Source organism: Oncorhynchus tshawytscha, linkage group LG06 (assembly GCF_018296145.1).
Source record: "Oncorhynchus tshawytscha isolate Ot180627B linkage group LG06, Otsh_v2.0, whole genome shotgun sequence".
Taxonomy (NCBI): domain Eukaryota; kingdom Metazoa; phylum Chordata; class Actinopteri; order Salmoniformes; family Salmonidae; genus Oncorhynchus; species Oncorhynchus tshawytscha.
The window spans coordinates 62022106-62038517 of NC_056434.1; the positions used below are offsets into that span (position 1 = coordinate 62022106).

At 41.5% G+C, this 16412-nt stretch overlaps 1 protein-coding gene across 1 annotated transcript in view; it reads left to right on the top strand.

Moving 5' to 3' along the window:
- Window positions 1–16412, top strand: part of LOC112253405 (DNA nucleotidylexotransferase-like) — a 142248-nt gene that overhangs the window by 68895 nt on the left and 56941 nt on the right. The window contains exon 7 of the mRNA XM_024425384.2: window positions 3581–3713. Coding sequence (XP_024281152.1) covers window positions 3581–3713 — 133 coding nt within the window. The remainder of the gene's footprint in view (window positions 1–3580; window positions 3714–16412) is intronic.

Sequence of the window (16412 nt, forward strand, 5' to 3'; positions counted from 1 at the left end):
AAAAAACAGCCAACTGTCTGGGACATAGACATGTCTTATATGGGCAGAAAGCTTAAATTAACTGCAGTGTCCAATTTTCAGTAGCTATTACAATGAAACAATACCATGCTATGGTTTGAGGAGAGTGCACAACAACAAAAAACTTTTGTCAAGGCAACTGGTTTGATACATTCACCGCTGAAGGTAAATAATATACTTACATTCAGTAATCTTTCTCTGATTTGTCATCCTGAGGGTCCCAGAGATAACATGTAGCATAGTTTTGTTTGATAAAATCACATTTTTATATTAAAATGTAGGATCTGGTAGTTTGAACCCCTTCCACAAACTACAAAGTGTTTCCTTTCAAATGGTATCAAGAACATGCATATCTTTGCTTCAGATCCTGAGCTACAGGCAGTTAGATTTGGGTATATCAGTTTAGGCAGATTTTTTTTTTTAAAGGGTACGGTCCTTTAAGAGGTTGAGGTTACTGTGCATTTTGCGATTAACTTAATGGCAGTTGGTCACAAGGAAGTTTGTGTTTATGTTTGAATAATGTACTGTGAGTTTGCTGCAAGTACACTACCTTCAGAAAGTATTCAACAAATCATCAATCAATTGTATTTATTTATAAGCCCTTTTTGCATCAGCAGATCTCACAAAGTGCTTATACATAATCCCAGCCTAAAACCTCAAACAGCAAGCAATGCAGATGTAGAAGCATGGTGGCTAGGAAAAACTCCCTATAAAAGGCAGGAACCAAGGGAGAAACCTAGAGAGGAACCAGGCCCTGAGGGGTGGCCAATCCTCTTCTGGCTGTGCAGGGTGGAGATTATAAGAGTACATGGCCATTAAGGCCAGAGGCGTTCTTCAAGATGTTCAACTGTTCATAGATGACCAGCAGGGTCAAATAATACTCATAGTGGTTGTAAAATGTACAACAGGTCAGGACCTCAGGAGCAAATGTCAGTTGGCTTTTCATAGCCAAGCATTCAGAGGTCGAGAAAGCAGGTGCTGTATGGAGGGAGAGAGAGAGAGAGAGGGAGAGAGAGAGAGAGCGTCAAAAACAGCAGGTATGGGACAAGGTAGCACATCCGATGAACAAGTCAGGGTTCCATAGTCGCCGGCAAAACAGTAGAAACTGGATCAGCAGCATGACCAGGTGGACTGGGGACGGGGACAGCAAGAAGTCATCAGGCTAGATAGTTCTGAGGCATGGTCCTAGGGCTCAGGTTCTCAGGGTGGGGAGAGACAGCGAGAGCGAGAGAGAGATGGAAGACAGAAAGAGATGGGAGAGATGTGTGAGAGAGAGAGATGGGAGAATTAGAGGGAGCATACTTAAGTTCACCCAGAACACCAGATAACACAGGAGAATAGAACCAGATAGAACAAACTGATCCTAGCCCCCGGGTATATAGACATTTGCAGCATAGCCAAAGCACAGTATTAATACTACTGCCAAAGCACAGCCCCCACACCACTAAAGGGAAATCAACAGACCACCAATTTACAGTACTACTCTGAGACAAGGTTGAGAACAGCCCACGAAGATCTCCTCCACGGCACAAGCTGGAGAGGACGCAAAACCAGACAGGAAGATCACGTAAGTGACTCAACCCACTCAAGTGAAGTATAACGAAAAAAGCCTGGCATGACATGACGCACCCCTCCTAGAGACGGCATGGAAGAGCATTAGTAAGCTAGTGACTCCCCAGTACTAGGGTCAGAGGCAGAGAATCCCAGTGGAGAAAAGGGAGCCGGCCAGCCAGAGACAGCAAGGGTGGTTCGTCACCCCAGAGGCTTGCCGTTCACCTTCACACCGTTGGGCCAGACTACAGTCAATCATAGGACCTACTGGAGAGATGAGTTTTCAGTAAAGACGTAAAGGTCGAGACAGAGTCTGCGTCAGATTTTTGCAATGTTGACTTCTTCCACATTTTGTTGAGTTACAGTCTGAATTTAAAATGGATTAAATTGAGATCACTGGCCTACACACAATACCCCATAATGTCAAAGTGGAATTATGTTTTTAGAAGTATTTTCAAATTAATAATAAATGAAAAGTTGAAATGTCTTGAGTCAATAAGTTATGTTTGTTATGTTTGTTATGGCAAGCTTAAATAAATTCAGAAGTAAAAATGTGCTTAAAAAGTCACATAAAAGTTGCTTGAACTAACTTTGTGCAATAACATTGTTTAACAGGATTTTTGTGTGACTACCTCATTGCTGTACCCCACACATACAATTATCTGTAAGGTTCCTCAGTTGACTAGTGAATTTCCAACACAGATTTAACCACAAAGACCAGGGAGGTTTTCCAATGTCTTGCAAAGAAGGGCACCTATTGGCAGATTGGTAAGAATAAAAAAGCAGACATTGAATATCCCTTTGAGTATTAATTACACTTTGGATGGTATATCAATACACCCAGTCACTACAAAGATACAGACGTCCCTCCTAACTCAGTTGCCAGAGAGGAAGGACAGTGCTCAGGGATGAGGTCGTTGGTGACTTTATAAAACAGTTACATATTTTATTGGCTGTGATAGGACAACACTTAGGAGTAGGGATCAACAACATTGTAGTTACTCCACAATACTAACCAAAATGACAGAGTTAGAAGAAGGAAGTATGTACAGAATAAAATACAGTATTCCAAAACAATAAGACACTAAAGTAAAACTGCAGAAAAATGTGGCAATTTTTTAAACTTTATGTCCTTAATACAAAGTGTACTGTTTGGGGCAAATCCAACACGGTGGTGGCTGCATCATGTTATGGGTATGCTTGTCATCGGCAAGGACTAGGGAGGTTTTGGTTTTAAAAAGAAACTGAAGAAAGCTAAGCACAGGCAAAATCATAGAGGAAAACTTTCCAACAGACACTGGGAGACAAACATACCTTTCATCAGGACAATAACCTACAATAACCTAAAATCTATGGCAAGACTTGAAAATGGCTCTCTAGTAATGATCAGCAGCTAACGTGACAGAGCTTGAAGAATTTAAAAAAGAACAATGTGCAAATATTGTACAATCCAGGTGTACAAAGCTTAGAGACTTACCCAGAAAGACTCACAGCTGTAATTGCTGCCAAAGGTGATTCTAACATGTATTGACTCAGGGGTGTGACTACTTATGTATTTGATATTCAATTCATTTGTAAAAAATATATAAATACATTTTATCATTGTGAGGAAAAACATGCATTTAAGCCATTTTGAATTCAGGCTGTAACACAACAAAATGTGGAATAAATCAAAATGTATGAACACTTTCTGTAGTTACTGTAGCAGCGTAATCAGTTTTAAACAGAACGTTTTAAACATATACAATATATTCCATGCCGTAATCTTCATATTAAAAAGCTACAATATTCACAAAGTTTATGGGTTATACTTAGGAAAATGTTTTAAAGATTTGTGATTCTAGTTTTCATATGAAAAAAAATGATAGGTAAATTACTGGTACATTTTGAAAGTTACTGTGAATATTACCTGCCTTTGCAACCCTATATATAGTCCACAATGCTAATGCTACTGTAACTATTGTCCACTTCAGATAGACAGCTCATAGTGCTTTTTATACTTTCCCCTCAGGTTTCCTGTATTACAGGGACATCTCCAAGGCTGTCAGTAAAGCTGAGGCCAAAGCTCTTAGAAGCATCATTGAAGAGACTGCCCATTGGATCGCACCAGATTCTATACTGGCCCTGACAGGTGGCTTTCGCAGGTACAGTACAACTCTTATCTCAGCTTGTCAGTGTGGATGTATTTGTGTATGTTATTGAGTTTGAAACAGTGCGCCATTGCAACGGTCGTAGTCTTAGTTCCTTGTTGTTTTCATTCTACACATGACAGACATGGTTATTTTGTTCCTGCCACACAAGAGAGAAGAGTGTGTACAGAGGCAACAATCGTGTGTTACACTACAGTCGTTACATTCAGCATCCAAACCAATGTCACTTACGTGACATTACCATGTTCCCAGTGAACGGCTATATCAACTTAAAAAGCCAGCTAGGCGGGTACAACGTGGGTCCGTTTGTTCACATCCTGCGCCATCACTTTCTCTTCATGTCAGTTTCCTTTGTGCTCTATTTGTGTGTGGCACAGTGTGCTTCAGTGAGCTCCAAGTACTGGGCTCTATGGTATTGTAAAAATGTTGCCGTGACTGGTGGCGGTGTGTGGTTAAATAATGCATGAGCAGTCTGGCAATAAGGACGTGCGCCTCTCTTCTCTACAGGAGTGACAGGCCTTCTGCTGCTTCGTCAACAGTCTGTTCCACTTATATCTCTTATAGCTCTTTCTGATCTGTCTTCGTTCCGCAACCAGCGCTCTCTTTCTTTCTGGATTGCAGGTTGGGGCATTTCTTGTCCTGACTCATGCACCGGAGTGTCACGCTCGTTGAAATGAGCGGACCAAGGCGCAGCGTGCATAGAAATGTTTATTAAAATGACACTCGCCAACAAAAACAATAAACAGCCAAACGAAACGTGACGACTGCAGTGCTCACAGGCACTACACGAAAACAAGATCCCACAAACTAAAGTTGGAAAATGGCTGTCTAATTATGATCCCCAATCAGAGACAACGATAGCTGCAGCTGCCTCTGATCGGGAACCATACCCGGCCAACAAAGAAATAAAAAAACTAGAATGCCCACCCAAATCACACCCCGACCTAACCAAATAGAGAAATAAAAAAGGCTCTCTAAGGTCAGGGCGTGACATGGAGGCATGCTCTGCAGAGTGGTCATTAGCTGCCACAGTCACAAAGTCATAAAATCTGATTTTTTTAACCTAACCCTCACCTTAAAGGCCCACCTTAGAGGAAGTTGCCGCAATATATTTAGAGTAATTCCTGTCCTACAACAAAATTTCTTGTTTATGTTTCACCTCGAAGACTGACGCAGGCTGGTAATACATATTCAGGAATTGGGGGTGGGAACGTTGTGGTGATTTTCACATTTAGCAGAGAAATAACAATATATAGGCCACTGACTGACAGCTGTCAGTGTAACTAGCTAGCATGCTAACCTTAGCAAGCTAATGAAAGTTATGTGAACACCATTTCAGTTAAGACAGGCATACGAGCTGTTGACATGTTGAGGGTTGAGATTTGTCTGACTCTTGCCATTTTATAATTCCATTGAAACAGTGTCGGATTCCAGACGTCATTCATATTTGGAAACGCACACAGACATGATCAAATAGCTATATTCTTCGTTCTCTCTGTTATCATTTCAGCAAGCTAGCTAGCTATATATCAGTGCATTATCTAAATTGTGCAGCTATATATCAATGTATTATCTAAATTGTGCAGCTATATATCAATGTACTATCTAAATTCTGCAGCTATAGAGTATACCAATGCATTATCTAAATTGTGCAGCTATATATCAATGCATTATCTAAATTGTGCAGCTATACAGTATATCAATGCATTATCTAAATTGAGAAAGGGAATCTGCCATAGAAATAGAACGAATATAAGCTCTGGTAATATGGATAGCCTAACTATTGAATGGTTTGGAGTGTGTATTGAAGCAATGGGCAAGTTTGTTTTGCACGGCCCATTACCCAGGGCTACACTGATTCTTTAGAATCAATGGAATTGTCAAAAATGTGCAAACCCTGCAAACATTTTTTTAAATGTTTTATTTCCTCTTTATTTAACCAGGTAGGCATGTTGAGAACAACTTCTCGTTAACAACTGCGACTTGGCCAAGATAAAGCAAAGCAACGTGACAACAACAACGATACAGAGTTACACATGGGATAAGCAAACGTACAGTCAATAACACAATAGGAAAATCTGTATACAGTGTGTGCAAATGTAGTAAGATTAGGGAGGTAAGGCAATAAATAGGCCATAGTGGCGAAAAATGACAATTTAGCATTAACACTGGAGTGATAGATGTGCAGATGATGATGTGCAAGTAGAGATACTAGGGAGATACTACTATTAAATTAAATAACAATATGGGGATGAGGTAGTTGGGTGTGCTATTTACAGATGGGCTGTGTACAGGTACAGTGATTGGTAAACTGCTCTGACACCTTGGGCACAGGGCCATGCAAAACGAATTAGCCTCAAACGTTAGTGGTCAAAGCCATTCAATATTAGTTTGCACCCCCTATTTTAATTTACTACATGGCAAGGTGGCCAAGTGTAGCGTTGTCACAAGTTAACAGCCACAACGTATCCAATTGTTACTTATTGGCTGTTTTATCTAGTGGAAACCAAAGTGTAGGCTACAGAGAATTACTGTTTGGATCTCAGTCAAAAAGTGGAATTTCTACTGGTGTTTCTACTGGTATGGGTATTTAACCTTAACCACACTGCTAACCCTAATGCCTGACCCTAGTTTTTGCATTCATAAGTGTTTATGATATAGACGATTTTGACTTGCAGCTGGCCCATCTAGCGGAAATTGCTCAGTTTTGCCTGCAGGGCAAGATTCATGACAATAAACTTCAACCTGTTTCTGTATCTCCCACTCACTCTCTCTCTCTGTCTCTCTGTGTCTCTCTCTGTGTCTCTCTCTGTCTCTCTCTCTGTCTCTCTCTCTGTCTCTCTCTCTCTCTGTGTCTCTCTCTCTCTGTCTCTCTCTCTCTGTCTCTCTCTCTCTCTCTGTCTCTCTCTCTCTCTCTCTGTTGAATGGTAGACGCCTCACAAGTCCTCAACTGGCAGCTTCATTAAATAGTACCCACAAAACACCAGTGTCAACGTCAACAGTGGAGAGGCGACTCCGGGATGCTGGTCTTCTAGGCAGGGTTCCTCTGTCCAGTGTCTGTGTTCTTTTGCCCATCTTAATCTTTTCTTTTTATTGGCCAGTCTGTGATATGACTCTTTCTTTGCAACTCTGCCTAGAAGGCCAGCATCACAGAGTTGCCTCTTCACTGTTGACATTGAGACTGGTGTTTTGCTGGTACTATTTAATGAAGCTGCCAGTTGAGGACTTGTGAGGCGTCTGTTTCTCAAGCTAGACACTAATGTACTTGTCCTCTTGTTCAGTTGCGCATCTTCAGTTTCTTGGCAATTTCTCGCATGGAATAGCCTTCATTTCTCAGAACAAGAATAGACTAATGAATTTCAGAAGAAAGTTCTTTGTTTCTGGCCATTTCGAGCCTGAAATCGAACCCACAAATGCTGATGCTACGGATACTCAACTAGACTAAAGAAGGCTCCTTTTTATTGCTTCTTTAATCAGGACAACAGTTTTTAGCTGCGCTAACAAATTTGCAAAAGGGTTATCTAATGATCAATTAGCCTTTTAAAATGATGACCTTGGATTAGCTTACACAATGTGCCATTGGACCACGGGCGTGATGGTTGCTGATAATGGGCCTCTGTACACCTATGTAGATATTCCGTTAAAAGTCAGACGTTTCCAGCTACAATAGTAATTTACAACATTAACCATGTCTACACTGTATTTTGGATCAATTTTATTTTATTGGACAAAAAACGTGCATTTCTAAGTGACCCCAAACTTTTGAACGGTAGTGTTTATAATGTAGGTAAAAATCAGTGGAAAGCGACACAAACTTGGTGATTAAAAAAATCGAATAAAATGATCTTTCTTATTTGTCTATTTTAGGAAAGTCACACTCCCCTCGGGTTGTTTCTGAAAAGATTCCAGTCACCTTAATTTTGGAAACCTCAATGTATAAACAATTGTGGAAGTATAGTTCTTTTTAAAGCTCTGGGCAGCCACACAAGCATACTGTGTGGCCAGTGTGTGGCCAGTGTGCCAATAACCTCTCTACTCCAGTGTGGTTGTTCTTCTGGAAACAGCTGGCAATGCCACATTACTCTTGTACCCTAAGGAGGGATGACAGCTGGAATGATATTTGATTATGTAAATATTGTCTTCGTGGGGGAAAGAGGAAGAGAAGGAAAAAGTGATGATCATGGGTAGCTAACATTATGATTGGAGTTGAGAGGATGAAACCGTAGGTTATTTATACTGAACAAAAACATAAACGCAACATGTAAAGTATTGGTCCCGTGTTTCATGAGATGAAATAAAAGATCCCAGATATTTTCCATTAACACAAAAATCTTATCTCTCTAATTTAGTGAGCATTTCTCCTTTGCCAAGAAAATCCATCCGCCTGAGAGGTGGAGCCTATCAAGAAGCTGATTAAACAGCATGATCATTACACAGGTGCCACTTGTGCTGGCGATAATAAAAGACCACACTAAAATGTGCAGTTTTGCCACAAAACACAATGGCACAGATTTCTCAAGTTTTGAGGGAGCTTGCAATTGGCATGATGACTGCAGGAATGTCCACCAGAGCTGTTACCAGAGAATTTAATGTTAATTTCCCTACCATATGCCGCCTCCAACGGCGTTTTAGAGAATTTGGCAGTACATCCAGTACATCGGTATATTTGATGTATTTGTTGACGGATGTGTTGATGTTGAAGGGTCTATGAGGCATAAAATAATCTCATTTGCATCATGAACTTGTTGCTATGGTAATTGTTCTTGGAGACAGGTGACCCCATCAAGTTCATCATTGACCCTTACAATCGCACTGGAAAGAGAACATGTGCATCACCATGGAGATAATCTCAGGGTTGATGAAACACCTCTGCAGTGGAGACCTATTAGACCAAAAATAAATGTTATTACATAAATAATTCAAATGTTCCGAACAGTATGGCGCCTTCCACTCATGCTCCTTTACATCACTTGATAACATAAAGGAGTTCAATGTACAGAATGTTAATTCTAAACCCTGGTAGACCTTTTTTATCTACCCATCCATCCATGCTAGTCATACTGTCCTAGATGTATAATTCATATAAACTCTCTAGCCATTATTAAAAGTGAGAATAACCATACACACCCATTGTACCTCAGAGATTCTTGAAAGTCGGGACAATTCTTGTCCGGCAGGGAAACTAAAACATTTTATAGTCGAAAATTATAGATTTTGTTGCATTATTTGAACTGAAAAATTACATTTAGGAGGATTGTATTTTTCACAAATATTTTCCATATTATTAATTTCCATGTAGGAAGACCCTTTGTCCTGAGCAAAAACAGGCAGAAATGAAATCTGATCTTTTGTGACTTGTAGGAATATTTCTCCCTCTTAATATCAGAACTCAGGATAAGATCCAGATGCAGACAGCTATAGCCACAGATGTTTATTGACCCAAACAGTGGGCAGGCAAAAGACAGGTCAAAGGCAGGCAATCCAGGGCAGTGACAATAAGGTACAGAACAGCAGGCAGGCTCGGGGTCAGGACAGGCAGAATGGACCTGACAAGACAAGACAAACTGGCAACAGACAAACAGTGACCAGAGGTAGAAATACATTGGTGATAATGGGGAAGATGGGCGACACCTGGAGAGGGGTGGAGACAAGCACAAAGACAGGTGAAACAGATCAGGGTGTGACACTTATTGGGGCATTTCTAAAATTGTAAACTTCATTATCATCTCCAGCACCACCCCACCATCAACATATGTGAAAATGGTGCATTTCTATGTTTTGTGGGAAAAAAGATGGCAAAAGATAAATGTTTCCAATGATGTCATTGGTGTGCATCATGTGATTTTAAACAATTAAAAGATGGCGCCGACAGATAGGACAGCTCTGCTTCTAGCTCCTAAGCAACTTTGCAGTATTTTGTTTTTTTTGTGTGTGTTATTTCTTACATTATTAGCCCAGGGCATTTTTTGTGTTATTACATACAGCCGGAAATAACTTTTGTATATCAGAGCGCTGGTAACTCACCAGCATTACGACTGGGAATATGACTTTCCCGAATTGAATACCTTCTTCATACCCCCCAGGGCAATTGAACTGATTCCAGAGGCTGATCGAACACATCACCGGCGGAGAAGAGGTATTCGAAGTAGACTTCTAGTCCGACTCAGGAGGCACGCATACCATCCACCGCTTCCGAGTATATTACTCGCTAATGTTCAGTCTATGGGTAAAAAGATAGATGAGCACAGTGTGAGAACTTCCTTCAGGGATTGTAACATACTTTGTTTCACGGAAACATGGTTCAGTCGGGATATACTGTCTTTGTCCATAAAGCCAGCTGGGTTCTCAGTATATAAAGGCAGCTGGGTTCTCAATAATGAACTCTCTGGGAAGAAGAAAGGCGGGGGTGTATGTTTCATGATTAACCACACATTGTGTGATTGTGATAACATACTGAAACTCAAGTCCTTTTGTTCACCCAATCTGGCATACCGCACAATCAAATACCTCCCAAGAGAATTATCTTTGGTTATAGCCACTGGACTTTATGCAAACTGGAAACCACATATCCTGAGGCCAAATTTATTGTAGTTGGGGATTTTAACGCAAATTTGAGGAAACAGCGACCGAAGTCCTACCAACACATTGACTGTAGCACTCGCTCTGAGAAAACATTAGACCACAGCTTTTCGCAATGCCTACAAGGCCCTCCCCTGCCCTCCCTTTGGCAAATCTGATCACAACTGTATTTTGCTCCTCCCACCCTATAGGCAGAAACTCAAACAGGTAGTACCCATGCTAAGGACTATTCAACACTGGTCTGACAAATCAGAATCCACGCTTCAAGATTGTTTTGATCACGCGGACTGGGTTATGTTCCGGGTAGCCTCTAAGAATAACGCCGACGAATAAATAGATACAGTTTATCAGGAAGTGTATAGGAGATGTTGTATGCATAGTTACCATTAAAACCTACCCTAACCAGAAACCATGGACAGATGGCAGCATTCGCACAAAACTGTAAGCGCAAACCACATCATTTAACATGACAAGGTGACTGGGAATATGGCAGAATACAAACAGTGTAGTTATTCCCTCCGTAAGGCAATCAAACAGGCAAAATGTCACTATAGAGACAAAGTGGAGTTGCAATTCAACGGCTCACATACACACTCATATGTGGCAGGATCTATAGACAATCACGGACTCGAAAGGGAAAACCAGCCACATTGCAGACACCAACGTCTTGCTTCCGGACAAGCTAAACACTTTCTTCGCCCGCTTTGAGGATAACACAGTGCCGCCGACACGGCCCGCTACCAAGGACTGTGGGCTCTCCTTCTTCGTGGCCGACATGAGTAAGTCATTTAAGTGTGTTAATCCTTGCAAGGCTGCTGGCCCAGACGGCATCCCCAGCTGCGTCCTCAGAGCATGTGCAGACCAGCAGGCTGAAGTGTTTACGGACATATTCAATCTCTCCCTATCCCAGTCTGCTGTCCCCACTTGCTTCAAGATGTCCAGCATTGTTCCTGTACCGCAAGAAAGCAAAAGTAACTAAACAAAATGACTATCGCCCCATAGCATTCACTTCTGTCACCATGAAGTGCTTTGAGAGGCTAGTTAAGGATCATATTACCTCTACCTTACCTGACACCCTAGACCAGGGGTGGGCCATTCCAGTCCTTGAGGGCCTGATTGGTATCACAGTTTTGCCCCAGCTCCAGCTAACACACCTGACTCCAATAAACACCTAATCATGATCTTCAGTTTAGACTGCAATTTGATTAATCAGGTGTGTTTGCTAGGGATGGAGAAAGAGTGTGACACCAATCAGGCCCTTGAGGACTGGAGTTGCCCACCCCTGCCCTAGACCCACTTCAATTTGCTTACCAATAGATCCACAGACGATGCAATCTCCATCGCACTGCACACTGCCCTATCCCTTCTAGACAAGAGGAATACCTATATAAGAATGCTGTTCAATGACTATAGCTAAGCATTCAACACCATAGTACCCTCCAAGCTCATCATTAAGCTCGGGGCCCTGGGTGTGAACCCCGCCCTGTACAACTGCGTCCTCGACTTCCTACCGGGCCGTCCCCAGGTGGTGAAGGTAGGAAACAACACTTCCACTTTTCTGATCCTCAACACAGGGGCCCCACAAGGGTGCGTGTTCAGCCCCCTCTTGTACGCCCTGTTCACGCATGCCTCTAACTCAATCATCAATCAAGTTTGCAGACGAATCAACAGTAGTAGGCCTAATTACCAACAATGACGAGACAGACTACAGAGAGTAGGTGAGGGCCCTGGGAGTGTGGGGCCAGGAAAATAACCTCTCAATCAATGTCGACAAAACAAAGGAGCTGATCTTGGACTTCAGGAAAAAGCAGAGGGAGCACGCCCTCTCCACATCGACGGGACCGCAGTGGAGTAGGTGGAAAGCTTCAAGTTCCTCGGTGTATACATCACTGACGATCTGAAATGGTCCACCCACGCAGACATTTTGGTGAAGAAGGTGCAACAGCTCCTCTTCAACATCAGGAGGCTGAAGAAATTTGCCGCGGTACCTAAAACCTTCACAAACTTTTACAGATGCACAATTGAGAGCATCCTGTCGGGCTGTATCACCGCCTGGTATGGTAACTGCACAGCCCGCAACCGCAGGGCTCGCCAGAGGGTGGGGCGGTCTGCCCAATGCATCATCGGGGGCAAACTACCTGCCCTCTAGGACACCCACAGCACTCTACAAAAAGATCATTAAGGACAACATCCACCCGAGCCACTGCCTGTACACCCCGCTATTATCCAGAAGGCGATGTCAGTACAGGTGCATTAAAGCTGGGACCGAGAGACAGAAAAACAGCTTCTCTCTCAAGACTGTTAAATACCCATCACTAGGCGGCTTCTATCTCAAGACTGTTGAAAATCCATCACTAGGCGGCTTCCACCCGGTTACGTAACCCTGCCCCTTAGAGGCTGCTGCCTTATATATATAGACTTGAAATCACTGGCCACTTTAATAATGGAACACTAGTCACTTGAATAATGTTTACATATTTTTGCTTGTATATATGTGTATATACTGTATTCTATTCTACTGCATTTAATCTTTGCCACCTCGACATTGCTCATCCTATATATTCCATAATTCCATTCTTTTACTTTTAGGTTGTGTGTGTTGTGGTGAATTGTTAGATATTACTGCACTGTTGGAGAGAGAAACACATGCATTTTGCTTCACCCGCAATAATAACTACATAATTAACATCTGTATGTGACAAATAACACTTGATTTGATACTAATTGCCTACTAATTGTCTACTAATTGTCTACGCCATTTTCACATATTTTGATATTAGGGTAGTGCTGGTGATGATGAATATGAAGTTGAAAAAGGGTGACATCTCCCTTTAAACTGTTGAGCGTGAAAAACCCAGCAGCGTTGAAGTTCTTGACACAAACCATTGCGCCTGTACTACCATACTCTACTGCCATACCCCATTAAAGGCATTGCAATCATTTGTCTTGCCCATTTACCCTCTGAATGACACACATACGCAATCCATGTCTCAGTTGTCTCAAGGCTTAAAAATGATTCTTTAACCTCTCTCCTCCCCTTCATCTACACTGATTGAAGTGGATATAACATCAATAAGGGATTATAGTTTCACCTGGATTCACCTGGTCAGTCTATGTCACGGAAAGAGTAGAGTGTTCTTGATGTTTTGTATACTCATTGTAAGTTTAAGTATTTAAGTATTTCTTTGCTAGACCTTAGGATAATGTTTGCTCCATAAATGTTGTATATTTCTGAAACTACAAAAACATGCCAAAATGCGAATGAAATTAGTGCTGGATCATTATATATTTTAACAATCAAGGACTTTAAGAATCGGAGCCTTTTTTTTCAATTATTGCCTAAAATGACCCAAATCTGACTGCCTGTAGCTAAGGACCTGAAGCAAGGATATGCATATTCTTGATATCATTTGACAGGAAACACTGATGACAAATCATAGCAAGATTACTGAATGTAAGTACACTATTTACCTTAAGAGGTGAATTTATCAAAACAGTTGCCATGATAAAAGTGTTTTGTTGTTGTGCAAACAATAGAATGGTATTTTTTTCTGTAACAGCTACTGTAAATTGGATACTGCAGTTAGATTAACACTAATGTAAGATTTCTGCCTATATAAGACATGTCTATGTCCCGGAAAGTTGGCTGTTGTTTACAATGTTTTCTAGTGACATTACTGCATATTGAGCAACAACTGTCCCAGTTTAGGAACACTGATTCCTTCGAGGTTAAACACATGTTGTTGTTGGACAATAAATGTAAAGAATACATGCCTTTAACAATTATTATTATTTGGTGGGTGCTTATATTTGTCCTATGAATTGGAAGTATGTTTTTTGCATATCCCAACTCCCCCGAGACACCCTCAGAGGATGGGGTCAAGGCCAGGGTCAGCGACCCTGCAATAATTTGGTTTAAGTGCCTAACTCAAGAGCCCATCGACAGATGTTTCACCTTGTCGTCATGGGGATTCGAACGGTAACATCTATTATATGTTGACGTGCACCATAAAAACACAAAAACAAAAAACAAATGGAACATTTTACTTGCTTGACGTAGAAACAGGTGAACAGTTTTGGGACACTGAGCTGCACAAGGTGTCTGTGTTACCAGTGGATTGCTTTTGACAGTAAGGCACTGGACTACAGACATATAGGTTTGAACCTAGAAGAAGACCAAGAGACGACAGCAGGCAAGAAGGAGTCGATCGGATGGGTAAGAGGAATGTCCAGTTGTCCAGAAAAGTGTGGTAAACTGTGAGATGTCTGATATAAATGAATAAAAGTGTATTAGTACACTTGATGCACCATGTAAACTTCATTCACTGTGGCAGTCTGCCTGTGTGATGACATGGCATATTATCCAGAGCCACTGGTTGGATTGGATTTACTGCACTCACGCCAAAACTCATACTCTCTCCTTCCTGTAAAGGTCTATAACCAACTAACCAACTAACCAAAACAACTTCTGTGGTAATTTATTAAACAACTTTTGGAGCTTATGATTCTAAAGGTCTAAAGTAGTCCATGTCTAAGGTGAAAACACTTTTATTCATGTATATCAGACATCTCACAGGTGTGTCAACTAAAATATATATCCCAGACAAGATTGAAGAATTGGACAAGTGGTCAAAGTGAATATAAATTAGTGCTTGTGTCTGTAGCTGTTGGTATGAATTTGAGTGGACAAGATTGAAGAATTGGACAAGTAGACAAAGTTAATATAAATTAGTGCTTGTGTCTGTAGCTGTTGGTATGAATTTGAGTGGTTAGGTTACATACAATGCATGCTGACAGAATGGCTGTGAGACAGAGAGAGAGACTGTTGCTTTACTCCCTTTGCTTCTGGTACCACTGAAGGCCACAGTCTTCAGTCAGACAGCTTGAAGATGTGTCACCATCCAGGCCAATCTCACAGCATGCAGTGGCCTGATAGGAGATGACAATGGATGCATTATGTACCTTTCATCACCAAAGCCGTGTTAGTATTCACTGCACGTTGCTGAACAATTCATGGCTTTTGTTAATGTCATTAATATGAAAATTCACATATTCAGTTCAAAAGCATTGACTAATACACTACATGACTAAAAGTATATAGACATCTGCTCGTCGAACATCTCATTCCAAAAATCATGAGCATTAGTATAGAGTTCGTCCCCTCTTTTGCTGCTGTAACAACCTTCACTCTTCTGGGAAGGCTTTCCACTAGATATTGGAACATTACTACAGGGATTTTCTTCCATCCAGCCACAAGAGCATTAATGAGGTTGAGTACTGATGTTGGGTGATTAGGCCTGGCTCGCAGTCGATGTTCCAATTCAAGCACAAAATCATCTAGAATGTTATTGTATGCGGTAGCGTTAAGATATCCCTTCACCGGAACTAAGGAGCCTAGCCCAAACCATGAAAAACAGCCCCAGACCATTATTCCTCCTCCACCAAACTTTACAGTTGGCATTATGCATTCTTGCAGGTAGCGTTCTCCTGGCAGATGGTGAAGCATGATTCATCCCTCCAGAGAACGCGTTTCCACTGCTCTCGAGTCCAATGGCGGTGAGCTTTACACCACTCCAGCCAACGCATGGCTATGCTCATGGTGATCTTTGGCTCGTGTGCAGCTGCTTGGGAATGGAGACCCATTTCATGAAGCTCCCGACAAACAGTTATTGTGCTGACGTTGCTTCCAAAGGCAGTTTGGATCTTGGTAATGAGTGTTGCAACAGAGGACAATTGATTTTTATGCGCCACATGCTTCAGTACTTCAGAATAGCTGACCCAAGTTTTTGATGCATGCCAGGTAATCTGGAGATACGTAATTTTCAGCAGCGGCCCACACTGATTGTGATGCTAACCACAATAAAGATGAGCCCAATATTGACATTTCTGGTTTTCCTTTAAAATAAAGGTCACACATCAAACAGATACAAATAGTGGAATCATGCCATATTTGCATTAAATAATGCTTATCAATCGCACTGTGGTTGTATTAGACTTCCTAATTGCTTTGGGGCATACTCATATTTCACTGTACAACCTTACCTATGGATTTTGGTTCAATGAAATGGGGTATCAGCGTCACACCTCTTATTGCAAGACTTTGACGCCACTGTG